Below are 12,799 nucleotides of genomic sequence, written 5' to 3' on the forward strand. Positions count from 1 at the left end.
GCAGTCCATGTCCCTTCATATTACACAGAATGTTAAATTACGAAACTATTTGTCTATCCTAGGAGGCAGAGAGAGTGGAGGAGTTCCAGTGGCCTCAGCGTAGCCAGACTCTGGCCCAGCTCCCAGCGGAGAAGCTGCCACCAAAGAAGAAGAGACTCCGCCTGGCAGAAGCAGCCCAGTCCTCTGGGGAGTCTAGCTTTGAGTCTGTGTCTCTGCCTCGCAGCCCCAGTCAAGAGAGCAACATCTCCCACACTTCAAGCCTTTCTGCTTCTTTTGAGGACACAGCAAGGTCAGAGCCTGCCGCCCGGGCCTCCAGTAGCCAAAGCTCCCAGATGTTGATGGTGCCATCCACTTCCCACCAACACCACCAAAGCCACAAAGAGATGAGGCGCTCAGCCTCAGAGCAGGCCCCAACCAGCCCCCAACAAACAGAGCAGATCTCAGAGACCAGAAGTAAGTCCTTTGACTATGGGTCCCTGTCCCCACAGCAGCCTGCATCCTCCTGGAAAGAAAGGAGAAAGTGTCTCCTTGTGAAGCATGCCACCTTAGGAGAACCTGAGCAGGAGGAGGGGGCCAGCATGAGTCAGTTGTCCAGAGCAGAGAGTCCAAAGCCTGGGCCTTCCCGCTCCATCCATCCTCCTCTCTACTCAACCGAGGCAAGCTCCCAGTTCAGCCTGGAAGCCACGGGGAAAACCTTGCAGCTGTCACAGCCACAAATCTTCCCATCCTCTCAGGATGTGCTCCCTTTGCATCCCGGAGTCCAGCAAGTGTTTTCCACAGGGTCATTCTCCCAGCTACTCCCTGTCACCACAGGCATCACTGATGTACTGTCCACCCAAATCATCCACAGAGCCTTCTTACATTCACAGACAGGACCTCCACCTATACAGATACATCCAGCACAGGTCCACATGGCAGAACGGTTGGGTATACCATTCCACCAGCTTCCTGATCTAGTTCCTCTCCAGTTCTCTTCCAGGACTAGAGCTAGACAGGCTCTGTACTTGCCTTTTCCTCCAAGACTTACTGCACATACTCCTCCCACTACAGAGAGCAGAGCCTCCATCTCTTCCATGTCGTCTGCCCTTACCCATCAATCCCTTGTAATCTCCTACCACCACCCACGGCCGGTCATCGCCACATGCCTGGCACAGCTTACACCAGTAGTCTCCCTTGTTGTCCCAGTGCGACTCCAGACGTATATACCTACCTATGCTAGTGCCATGTATACTACCCTGTCCCAGATCCTGGCCTCCACTCGCTCACAGGAACCCATTTCTTGCACAGCTATGGTCATCATGGGCCAGGTGGAGCGGGACAAGCTGCAAAGGTCCTACTTGAAAGTCCCCTACCCAGACATCAAGAGCCTTCTTCCCCTATCTCTGCCTGCGGAGCTGGCCTCAGGATCTGGAGAGGGATACGGTCCACTGGGGGCTGGAGGAAGTAAACGCATGCTTTCTCCTGCAGCCAGTCTGGAGCTCAGTACAGAGGCCAAACGTCACCAGAAAAGGGTTAAAGAGGAAGAGGAGGGGGAGCCACATAAGGCGGGAGAGGAGGAGGAGGATGGAGAACAGAAGGTAAGACAGGAAGAAGAAAGTAAAGCCACTGGGAGAAAACTGGAAGAGGGAGAGAAAAAACAACCAGAAAGGTTAGAGGCTACAACTGTGAAAGTGGAAGAAGAGCAGGAACAAGTACCAAGGAAACATAATAGGGAGGAAAAGAAGGAGGAGGAGAAGGAGTCAACTGAGATGACAAGTAAAAAAAAGGTGGAGGTGCCTGTTGTGGAAGAGGGGGTTAAAATACCAAGCACCCCTTCATACGCCAGTCTCCACACCTCCACCTCAGTCAACTGGTGCTACCTGAACTATGTCAAACCCAACCCATCTGCCCTGAGGGACCCACACACCTCAGTCTATTCTACCTGGAGCGTCAGTGCTCACAACCCCAACTTGCCGGGCCTAAGCACTAAGGTGGCGTTGTCTCTACTGTGCTCCAAACAGAAGCACAGCTCAGAGACGTACACCATGGCCATGGCCCCGACTCCTGCCAAAAGCAAATTGGCCCCTGCCAGTAGCAGAACCCCACGTGTGTCAGAGGTAAACATAACCATAATATACATTTACTGTATTTAAAAGTTAATGTTGACCACTGTGTTAAAGAGACCATAAACGTCTATAGAATATCGTAGTGTTTTTCCACCACTGGTCTTGACAAGGAAGGACAAGGAATCTCTGGTTCTGTCGCATCAATGTTGTTTCTTTTCTTTTTTGTTTTAACTGTCCATCATGAGCCTGGAGTACTCTTTTAACAATAAACCAGTTAACATTTTATTTTAAGTTGTTTTGAATTTTTCTATGTGTGTCTTGAGTGTAGGTACATGCCACCCCACCCGTCACCCTCACAAAAGTAAAGGATCAGCAGCAGCATGAACAGGAGGAGAATAAAGAGATGAGAGAAGAGGAAGGACCCTCTACCTCCAAACAGAGTGAGGCTTCTCGTGTTCGCATCTTTGAAGGCGGGTAAGAACCACAGGAGACTGTTAAAATGCACATCTTTTATTTCAGAATTCAATATTTGCGAATAATGGCGGCGCCTCATTACACAAGTAATCTGTCACAAACCAACGCCTAATGACAGCAAAACAGCAACTATGGAGAGCTGACAAGATTGCATAGAGAATTACAGTAACAGATGGGAGGCAGTGGCACCCGCAGGGACTTCATTTGTACCTGCAGCCAAGCTTTTTCCTCTTACTGCTGGCATGAATGTCGTGTTTTAGAAGTGTTAATTTGAAGAGATAGCCGTCTGTGTGTGTGTGTGTGTGTGAGAAGGGGAAAAGGTTGTCTACAACAGACTCTCATTAATACTCCTTTTTACAGTTACATAAGTTACTGAGAAGACACAGAGGACTAGTATGAAGCAATCTGCAAGCAATCAGTATGATGCTCATGATTGTCATGTTTGTGTGCAATGTGTGCGTGTGTCTGTCTTTAAAGCTGTAGGCGTCTGTACACTTCATTCACACATTCACATATTTGTGCTTTCTATAAATGTCTGAGTGATTCTGTTTTTCCAGTGCAGCCTCTTTTCTCTCCCATGTTTACTGGTGAGCTGAACGTTCCCCCAGCAGCTGTTTCTGTGTAGATCTGTTCACACTGAAGCAATGGTAGAAATAGATTAGAATAAAAGAGAGAGTAGCAAAAGAGGAATATGGAGTAGTGGATTAGAGGTTCCCACTTAATGAGGATTTCAGAACACACGGGTTTTCCTTTTGATGGAATGGATAATATTTTACAGAGATATTTAAGGAGTGGTTTTTGCACGTGTGTGCATGTGTATATCAACACTTGCACGCTGAGGCCTGTGTTTTGTGTTAATGTGCACACATTTGAGTGTGAGTTGTCTGCTTAACAGTAGATAAGGCACTAATTACCTGTCTTTATCATTCGCAGGCACACATTACACACTCTCAGGAATCACATTTTCATCCATAAACAGCCTCCAGCTTTCTCCCTTCTTCCCATCTTCTGTCACCATCATACCACCTTACTCCGTCTATTCATGCTGCCTGTGCCACTCTGGCATCTCTTCCACTTTTACTTACCTATATCTTATTTTCTCTTCATTACCTCCACACCTCCCCTCTCGGTGTAACTGCACCCCTTGATGTCCCACCGTATTTTTCTCAATGCATACAAATAAGCACAGCCATTCACTCTTGAACACGGCACATATTTTAGATTCATTATCCCTGTCTCCCTTTTGTCAACACTTTGAAATCATGACTGTGTGCCACTTATTGTATTCCGGAGAACAACCAATGCTATATTTTTATTTTTTTTATAAATGTGCACCACGCAGCTTTATTTATGTTCCACTGACTTGCACGATTGCATCCTGATCCAATTTCAGAGATCCCTTTAAGAAAGAGGGATGCAGGGGTCTCTAGAGTTTATTAGTATCACACAGCTAAAGAAACAGATATTGGATCAAGGCAGCTTTCTCCTCAATAACACGTCTTAGCAATTAAGCAAGCATAGATGTTCCTTCTTGGTGGCAGTAAAACTCAGCTTTAATCCCTCTTAGTGAACACAAGCTAAACTGTGTCCTTCTGGATTCTCAAAGACATGCTTATTGATTTCCATAGTGTAAGTTAACGTTGCAGATGTGTCATAACACTTTAACCACACTGGTGAGCCGAGTTCATCAGGATTAGCTATGTCCTTTCTGACCCAATAGTGATCAAAGTATGCTTCAGTATCTGCAGTATTGCCTTTTTACTGTTATTCAGTTATTGCTACTTTGAAATTCAATCGCCTTATCAATCAGTCACACCCCTGTTGAAAGAGGTATTCTCTCCGCAAGTCTGCAATGGCAGCCAAAAAGCTGCAGTACAAGCAGGGGCAGGTTTTCGTTGGAGTTTATCGAGAGACGTGCGGCTGATTTAATGCTCTATGTGTGAAATGCAACTTCTGCCTTGTTTTTCCTGAGATGTGGGTGGATATTTTTAGCAGTGGCAAAAAATACATGCCAGTAAACAGTAGCCAGCTCCTGAATGAACACAACATAATGCCACTGTTGAGAATATTCTACAGTTGTGTAACAATTTGTTATGATTTGCTGGTTCTGTTATACAACAGAGAGCATTCACAGCCTGGGTTCTTGTAGATGTGCTGCACATCCTGTAATTAAACACATTCAACCCACTTTGGATATTTACAATTCAGAATGGATTGTACATCTCTTCATGAGGAGCGAGAGCAGATGGAGTTTTTCATAGAGGACAATTCATTCAGATATGAAATGTCTGCGGTCCTCTGTGTCCATAAATAGGATTTAGGTAAACATCACAATCGTGTATAAACAATGTTTTTATACACTAGACCTAAATATGTTGCTTGATTTTTATTTATAGAGTCTATTTTAGGTTGTGGGCCATAGCCAGGCTTCCCTTCCCTCTCTTTAGCTGCTGCTGTTGTTGGCAGGGCCACACGATCGCAGCAGAATAGCTGGTATTCTCTGTGTGCCCAGGGTGTAGTGGAGGGAACAGCCAAGGGACTCACTGCTGCTGGGGTTTTGGTGGGGCTTCCCCAACCCGCCTCCATAAAGAAAGTCTTGTTTCTGTGTGTGTGTGTGTGTGTGTGTGTGTGTGTGTGTGTGTGTGTGTTTTGTGCGCACATGTGTGCATGTATTTGTGCCTCTCACAGACCCACATCCACACATTATTATTAAAGCTGCACTAATCATATTTTCATAAGAAGAATAGGTCAAATGACTGTAATGTAATGGCTCTGTAAAGCCACTGTATACTACCCACAGGCAAACTAGCTGGTGAACATGGTGAAGCATTTAGCAGTGATGCTCAAGAGACATATTTTGTAAGGAGTTGGTGGAGACCAAAGTAACGCTAAAAATTAAAGTTAAATTTGCCAGATGGCCAGACACATGACTCTAAATGAATCCTAATTTATTTTATTTTATTTTATTTATTTACCTGAGACAATGCACATTAATCAACACTAAATAGCTCATTTTCGTCCGTGGCCCCTGAGCATTATAACTAATTAGTGCCCCACATCGTCAGTGCAGTGCTTCAACAAGTACTGCAAGAGAAATACAGTAAATTATAATACATAAGTACATTACAAAAATGATAGAAGTATACAAAAACAATTTAGTGCCTAAGCAAGTACTACGAGAGGGATAAAATACATAATAATAAAACATAAATACATGACAAAAGTGACGGAAGTAAAGTATTTAAGAGCATTAATGTAAAGTGTTGAAGATAGATGGTTGGATTGCTAGTGGCTACAAGTCTAATTTGCCGATATAAAGGGTAGTCATGTCAATGTTGCTCTATAACTGCTGGATGTATAAATAGGTAACTGTTTGCTAAGATGTTCAGCGTACCAACTTTATAAGGTGAAAATTAATTGAAAGTTAATGCTCTGTTTTCAGCTTGTTCCGTTGCACCCAAGTGGCCAAACAAATCTATTAATGCAGCTTTAACATGCAATTCAATTTAAATCAGTTAAATTTAAATTTCACTACGGATGATCAATCAAGAACTTAGGTGTTTGCGCACATTGTACCACACAGTGAAACAGCGGCCATTTGTGATTAAAAAAAGATCTCTTATTTTACTCTTTCTTTCTCCTCTCTCTCTCTCTCTTTTAGGTATAAGTCCAATGAGGAGTATGTTTATGTGAGAGGTCGCGGCAGGGGCAAGTACATATGTGGAGAGTGTGGCATCCGCTGTAAGAAACCGAGCATGCTGAAAAAGCACATCCGAACGCACACCGATGTCCGTCCGTACATTTGCAAACACTGCAACTTTGCCTTCAAAACCAAAGGTAAGGGGACATTTTAAAAGTTAGTTAAATCATGATTTGTATTGCTATTCTTTCCATTATATTACAGCCATCTACTTTATGCCCAGTGATCACATTTTTCCACTGTTGTTGAAATATGCTCATTTTCTTTGCCCTGTTGGAGTCTAGGGCAGTTTTAATGTGCTTTCCTTGTTCCCTCCTAGGGAACCTTACAAAACACATGAAGTCAAAGGCTCATGGTAAAAAATGCCAGGCAATGGGAGTATCTGAGTCATCTCTGGACGAGCCAGAGAGCGAGGAAACAGGTACTTAAGAGGGGATAGAGGGGCATTTCACATATTTCCCATCCACTGTAGAGAATTATTGGTACACAGCTGGATGAACTTCTGCCCGTGAAGAATTGTAGCTACTCAATTGTAGCTGGACTGACAGCTTATGTAGCACCGTGTTCTATTCTCCTCCCTTTGGCCTTGCATAAGAAATATGCGAGAAAGTTTAAGATAAATGAATAAAAAATACAGAGCATTTCATAGTCTCCTGATGTAGTTGCGGCAGTCTGGCAAGTATACCTTGTTCTCAAGGATGTGTTGTTTGCATATGACAATATGCATTCCAGCAATTTTGCCCCCCCCCCCCCCCCACACACACACACACACACACACATACACTTCACCCACCCCCAGAAAGCCACAAAAGAGCCTCAAAGCCAGCTACCTCACGATCTCCTCCCTAATCTTCCTCTACTACCCCTCCCCTCGCTGTCTCTTTCTGGCTGATAGACTACACTCATCACAGCCAAGGACGCGCCATTTAAACCATCTTTCCATTCACAAGGCTGTTGAGATAGTTCGTGAATAGAGGCATGGTGCTATTCAATTAAATTCCGGTCTTTTCATCCTCGCTCTATTTATAGCTCGGGTTTGATGGGTGGTGGGTGAGGTTTGAAAGATGCAGTACACGGTCCTAACCCTTTGTGCTTCTTCCTGAAAAGTTTTGTAAATGTGTTTTCGTGTCTCTTAGCGTGAGGGTTTTTGTCACGACTTTGTACATCCAGTAAAGAATACAATATGGATGTAAAAGGATGTAATTTAAAGGGTGTGTATGTTTTTCCGTGTCAACACAAAAAGCAGGAAGTGATGAACGTGTGTGTGGCTCGGAGGAACAGGAGGAACATCAGTTTTCTGATGTAGAGGAGTCTGAGGACGACGACGACAACGATGAGGATGAGGAAGAGGAGTCCACGTCCCATGACGACCCACCATCCTCCTGTTCGTCAGACACCCATCTGTCAACAGGAGGGCAGTCAAGCTGCAGTAGACACTCTCAGCAGGGCACTCCTGACCTTGAGCCCCCGGGCCTCAGTCCCAGCCCCGTTCACGAGGCCTCCCCAAGAGGAGTTTGGCCCAGCAGACGAGCCGCCTCCCCAGGCAGCAGGAGAGCACTGTTCTCCCGGCGGGGCTGGAAGGCTTCGCCAAGAGGCTTCTCCCCCAGCAGTGAGAGCTGTTCCCCCAGCCGCAGCCTCTCCCCCCGTCTTGAGCTATCTTCACCCATCCACAGCCTCTCCCCCAGGACAGAGCTGTCCTCGCCCAGCAGACACGTCTCACCCTCCCCTGAGAGGGGACCATCCCCCATCAGACCCCTTTCTCCTCTTCATCCCATTTTACCCAGCTATTACCGGTCATCCCCAGCTTGGACACCGCCCTCGCCACTCGGGTTACAGCACAGGACCCCTGGATACCTGCCATGGGAGAGTGCCGGTACAAAGGGTAGTCATGTCAAACCGGTGAGTCTTCTTTTCTTAGTCTGCGCTGATCTATGCATAGAAATTTAAATTGAGAAGTAGACAGCATCCATAATGTATTTTCTCTGTGCTGTCCTCGTAGGAAGATCTCAGCGTACAGTACTGTGTGCACTGACAGAGGAAGTCCATGAAATGTAATAATGGGTTTGTTCCTCCCCCTACAGGAGAAAAGTGGTACAGCAGAAGGCCCAACATTGCCAGAAGTTAGTTTGTTTCCACCTGCTTTCCGTCTTTCCACCTGTGAGGGTTATCCTGGCCACCAAACAGCAGACAACATCTTCAGCCATCTTCCCATGCACTCCCAACAAGCCAAGGTCCCCTATCTGATGATCCCCATTGGAGGGATCCAAATGGTACAAGCCAGACCAAGGTCCCACCCTACCACCCCCTCGTCCCCAACGTCTCCCACTATGGAGGGGCCGTCACTGGCCAGGTTTGAATCACACTGGGGCGGGACCCCCAGAACTCAAGGGCTTAGGACTCCTGGAGACCACTGGTCAGAGCACCAGGGAGCAGGAACCAGCCAGTCAGGGCGGTGCGTTCTCAGCACAGCACTAACATGTTCCAAACCAGAGTTGGAGACCACAGACTCAAAGCAATATGGCAGCTCACATATCTCTGCCCATACCCGCAGGTCTGCTACTGAAACCACCGAACACTGCATCAGAGACAGTCGTTCAAGAGCACCCCTCAGTCTTGCAGCACCCGTAGCCTCGCATGTCACTGGACTGCAGCCAGAGGGGGAGGAGCCACCGTCTGGCGGTGATCGGGTAGAGGGAGGAGCTGAAGGAGACTCAGCCAGAACAGACCAGAGCACTTAACAGTGTCTACACCTTGATGCATCCTGCATCCCATTTTGCTTTATTGGTTGCTACACTAGTCTTGTTTTTTATTGCTTTGTTTTTATACAGTTTTCAATACTATTGTTAACTTAAATGTTTGTTCTTTGGCAATATTCAGGTTTGTTATAAAAATGCACTTTTTTCTTTGTAAAAATAATGTCTATCTATATATATAAATTATATATATATATATATATATATATATATATATATGTGTGTGTGTGTGTGTGTGTGCGTATATATATATATGTATATGTGCATATGTATATATATATATGTATATGTATATATGTGTGTGTGTGTGTGTGTGTGTGTGTGTGTGTATATATATATATATATATATATATATATATATGATTATATCCCTCCTGTATCTCTTTTGATACTGGTAATCTTAATGTCTGTTTAAATATATGTAAAGAGAATATGAATAAATTTGTAAATGACCAAAATCTTTAATCAAAATTCCATTTTTGTTTGTCCAAATTTTTTTCAGTATTACTCAAATTGTAGTTACTTGTGCCTTTTCTGTCCAGGTTTGTGTTTTGCGATGTACAGTACAGATAGACAAAGAGAAGGCTGTGAAGTTTTATATCTGCTCTTTTGTGTTTTTCAGGAAGGTTAATATTTGGTGTTTTGATTGTTCCATTGCTTTAATGGCAGGGTAATAGAGAGTCGCATCGTGGAGATATTGAAGGAGCAGCAGAAACGTGTCAAAGGAAATTGCACTGAAGTTCTATTTTTTATTACAAAAGATTTTAGATTAGAATATATATCTGTACAGGGAAGAGCGCTCCTTATTTATTGTTATTTGATGACAATGATTATTGTTTCTAAGTTGTTTCTTTTTTTACTTTTTTTTATTGGAAAAAGGATGTTTTTTGTTACATCTGTGTGTCTTTTTCATGTTGTTCTCGTGACTTGAACTGGTGACAAAGATGAGGGATTGAGTTTGGCTGGTAGGACGATTAAGTGCCCTGCAGATTTCACACACAGCAAAATTTCTAGTCATTGAAGAAATAAAAAATGCAACAGACTCCTTTGATGTTGTGCCTTTCTTCCATGTCGCCATGTGTGCAATTCTTTTTAATTATAGTGTGGAAGATTTAGGACAAATTGTTCAATACCCATTTAATGATTTCGTTGTGTTATCAACCACATTGGACTGGCTTTCCACAACAGTGAGTGAAGTTCATCAAAACTACGCCATAAATATCTGCAACGGTTTTCAACTGATTGGATCAGAAGTGGTTACCTCCTTTCAGAAGAAGACAAGACGTTGTGTCTTTTTTGGTTTTTTGTACTACTCTGTGGTGCATCGTATGGATATATGTGTTTTTTTGTGGGAGTTTGTCATGTGTTTTATGGCATTTTGTAATTTTGGCTTCTAATTTGTTTTTTTGTTATATGTTTGGTTGTGCTTTGCACCCCATGTGATAACCTGGTGATTAGTCGCAACAATCCTTTTCCATGTGTGTCCTCCCTTTAGGAAGTTTGTATTATAATTTTTCCATCTCAAAAACTAGTAGTTTTGTGTCAAAATGTTAAATCTGTCGTATTATATCTAAAATGCTATTTGCAGATGTTTCAAAAAAAAAAAAAAACTTACTTGAATGTTAACTCTAAAAAAAAAACTCTGCTGATGTGACAGTCCAAAATCTCCAGCGGGTGTTCAGTTAGTATATGATTCACTGTCAGGATTCAGAGGGGAAACCAGAAGCAGAAGAAGTGATAGTTCTTTCAACGGTTTATTTGACAATGAGTAAGTTATGCAAAGTGGGTGCAGGTAGGCAAGAGTGGAGGTCCAGAGGTAGGGGAAGACCCTGAGTGTGGCGGGCTGACAGGCTTGGAGAGTGGAGTTCTGGGATTGAGTTTTCCAGGGCTGATCTCCAGAGATGATTCCTGAGACAGAGAGACACAGTTAGTTGTGGGCAACAATAGACAAGAAGCGAATAGCTCAGGCAGGCAGAAACAGGTAACAAAGTTCAATAACTGGCTGGAAAGCAGTAGCATACATAATACTTCACAACAATACAGTGGTGACTGGATGTTTGGCTGCTCCTTAAATACTGCTGGATTGATGAGGTGCAGGTGCGGTGACGACCTCAGCCAGGTGTGTGAGCAGCCAGAGAAAGGCACACGCCCCGAACACTGCCAGGAAAGTGACACAAAACAACACGAGACAAGACGAAGACACAAGAAGCACCCAGCACACAAATCCCAGACCAAAACAAACACTCAAATAATCATCACATTTTCATACTCACCAAACTATTCTCTGACCCCTTGTGCCCTTCATGGAAGCATATGCTTTTATAATGCTTCTCCACTCATTTATTTAGGTGTTTCCTGTAATTTGTTACCTTTCAGTATGCGGAAAGGATTAAATAATAGATATAAATTTGCAATAATTAAACTACTACACTTTTCTCTCTTTTGAGAGCAACCAGACAGCTCTATACCTTTAGTAATACCACTAGATGTCCCTATACTAAATCACCAACACTCAGGTGATATGTTAGAAAAAGGAAGTTGACACACTGTTGTCATTTGGCTTTCTGGTTCCCTTGGTTTTAGTTTTGATTGGGGTCAAGAGGATACACACACCTTTCAGAGGAAATTCACCTTATCAACTCTGATCCAACAATAAATCTTAAATAACACGTCTATAAATTCTGAACAATGATCTGCATCTCTGCTTCCACCCATCTTTATTGTGTAGACGCATACATTTATAACTTCCAAAGGCGGATTTTGATTCTGTAAAGACTTAACCCTCCTTCACTCTGTTTTTATCATACCGCTTTTGTTAGCTATTTCAAGCACCTCACTCTGGCACATGCGACTTATAAAACAATATTCCCATAAATGTGTCACTCCCATCCCAGCAGTGTTTCCATTCACTGTCACTGGTGCTTTGCACAACAACGTTTAACAGCACAGCTAGACGTGGATTACATAAAGCTGACTCAGGCACAGCCAGTGAGGGTTTTTGTTGCTGCTGTGACTTGACATTCCACAGAAAATGTGGAACAAAACAGACAACAGGGAGGCATGTGTATTTTTAGACACGTGTCTAAAATAGTTGAAAGTGAATGATCATTCTTCCTCCCTCGAAGCCCTCTACATGCCGACGACACAGAGCCAGAGGGGTTAGAGGGAGAATATATTTTCAAAGGAGTGAACTGAGGAGGTAAGGCTGCTAATTAAAACAAACACCTTCTAGGACAGAAGCTGGCAGAGGCTGTAGGGAGTGGATGAATACATAAGGGAATTTTATCCTTAACTTTTACTTGCTATCCATTTTTTGGAGAGAGGGCTGCTTAAAGGGATGTGATGCCTGCGGAGGGAGGCACATCTGTGCTCCTGAGGGAACTGAACTTATAACCTCTGGTGTAAGAATGTGTTTAAAACAACCTACCACACACTCATAGGCACACTTACCATGTCACACATTCCACAATTCTTTATGTGGGAGAAAAATGTGAACCCCTCCCAGCCGCAAGTGTCGCAGGTTATGTATTAATCACTAGAGTATTCTGATTGACTCCATAATGGACTCTTAATCTGAGAGTTTGGGAGTTTTGGGTTGTATAGCAAAATCATTTTAATGACTGCTCTATGTTCTGTCCTCCCACTTGTCTTCTCCTGCTTTTTATTTGTCTTCTTCTCTGTTTTCATAGGCATAATGTTTTTGTACACTGGCCATGCCCACTGTACAGAGGAAAAGTACTGTCTGATCTCTCTCTCTGCTGTGTTCTATACGTTCAGGTGTCAGGTTTCATGGAAAGCGGATTATAAGCCCCTTTAGGTAAACATTA

At 43.7% G+C, this 12,799-nt stretch overlaps 1 protein-coding gene across 3 annotated transcripts in view; it reads left to right on the top strand.

The window, feature by feature from the left end:
* Positions 1-9,151, top strand: part of LOC123968329 (transcription factor HIVEP3) — a 29,011-nt gene extending 19,860 nt beyond the window's left edge. Inside the window, exons 4-10 of one of the 3 annotated variants that reach the window (XM_046045022.1) lie at positions 63-2,096; positions 2,374-2,519; positions 6,181-6,356; positions 6,539-6,640; positions 7,463-8,118; positions 8,301-8,671; positions 8,771-9,151. In XM_046045022.1, the coding sequence (XP_045900978.1) occupies positions 63-2,096; positions 2,374-2,519; positions 6,181-6,356; positions 6,539-6,640; positions 7,463-8,118; positions 8,301-8,671; positions 8,771-8,957 (3,672 nt within the window). In that variant the 3' untranslated portion in view covers positions 8,958-9,151. Of the gene's footprint in view, positions 1-62; positions 2,097-2,373; positions 2,520-6,180; positions 6,357-6,538; positions 6,641-7,462; positions 8,119-8,300 lie in introns of all 3 variants that reach the window. The other 2 variants (XM_046045021.1, XM_046045020.1) reach the window with 2 other exon arrangements.
* Positions 9,152-12,799: the final 3,648 nt, after the last annotated feature.

This window comes from Micropterus dolomieu, linkage group LG03 (genome assembly GCF_021292245.1).
Source record: "Micropterus dolomieu isolate WLL.071019.BEF.003 ecotype Adirondacks linkage group LG03, ASM2129224v1, whole genome shotgun sequence".
NCBI classification, from domain to species: Eukaryota; Metazoa; Chordata; class Actinopteri; order Centrarchiformes; family Centrarchidae; genus Micropterus; species Micropterus dolomieu.